A 717-nucleotide genomic window follows, 5' to 3' on the forward strand; every position below is an offset into this window, starting at 1 on the left:
CCCCGGTATGGCGGCCCATCGCCGGGCCAGCCCTCCCCGGAGGAAGGTGCGCTCCGGGTCTGCCCCGGCCGGCCGGCGTCGCCCCCCTCCGCCGACGCATGCGCGTCCTTTTGCTCGCGCACCCGTTCCCCCACTGATTCCCCGCCCCCCCCCCCATCGCCCACACACCCAGACCACACGGTGCTCAACACCATGGTCGGTACGTTGCCCCCCCCCCCCGTGTTCCCCCTGCCGCCACCGGGCGCTGACCCCCCGACAACAACGCAGAGCTCTCCCTCCCGGGCGCCATGCAGGTGAACCTGGCCACGGACTTCGTGCCGGCCGACACCCCCCTCGGGACCGGCGGCCAGGCGGCCGTCTTCGCGGCACGCGCCGTCGGCGTCGGGCTGGCCACGCGCCTCGGCTGCCCGCCCACGGTGGCCGTCAAACTGCTCAAGGGTACGCCCGGCCCCCCGGAGGCCGGTGGGCTTTTTTTTCTAGCCTTCAGCCACGCCCCGGCCCGCCACTCACCCCCCTCACCACCGGCCCCCGCACCGCCCAGCCACCCGGATGACTGCCCACCAGGTGGCCCTCTTGCAAAATGAAATTGCCCTCATGTGGTGCGTCAGGCGAGCCGCCCCGCGCCCCGCGCCCCCTGTGCCCGGACTAACCCGACGCCGCCGCCGCCGCCGCCGCCGCCGCCGCCGCCGCCGCCGCCGCCACCACCACCACCACCAC

General features: G+C 75.5%; 1 protein-coding gene across 1 annotated transcript in view; it reads left to right on the forward strand.

Moving 5' to 3' along the window:
- Positions 1–227: 227 nt before the first annotated feature.
- H696_06261 (serine/threonine protein kinase) overlaps positions 228–717 on the forward strand; it is a gene marked incomplete at its 3' end in the record, with an annotated part of 1,273 nt that continues 783 nt past the window's right edge. Inside the window, exons 1-2 of the mRNA XM_009500006.1 lie at positions 228–438; positions 542–599. Coding sequence (XP_009498281.1) covers positions 288–438; positions 542–599 — 209 coding nt within the window. The 5' untranslated portion in view covers positions 228–287. The remainder of the gene's footprint in view (positions 439–541; positions 600–717) is intronic.

Source organism: Fonticula alba (genome assembly GCF_000388065.1).
Source record: "Fonticula alba strain ATCC 38817 unplaced genomic scaffold supercont2.45, whole genome shotgun sequence".
Lineage (NCBI taxonomy): Eukaryota > Rotosphaerida > Fonticulaceae > Fonticula > Fonticula alba.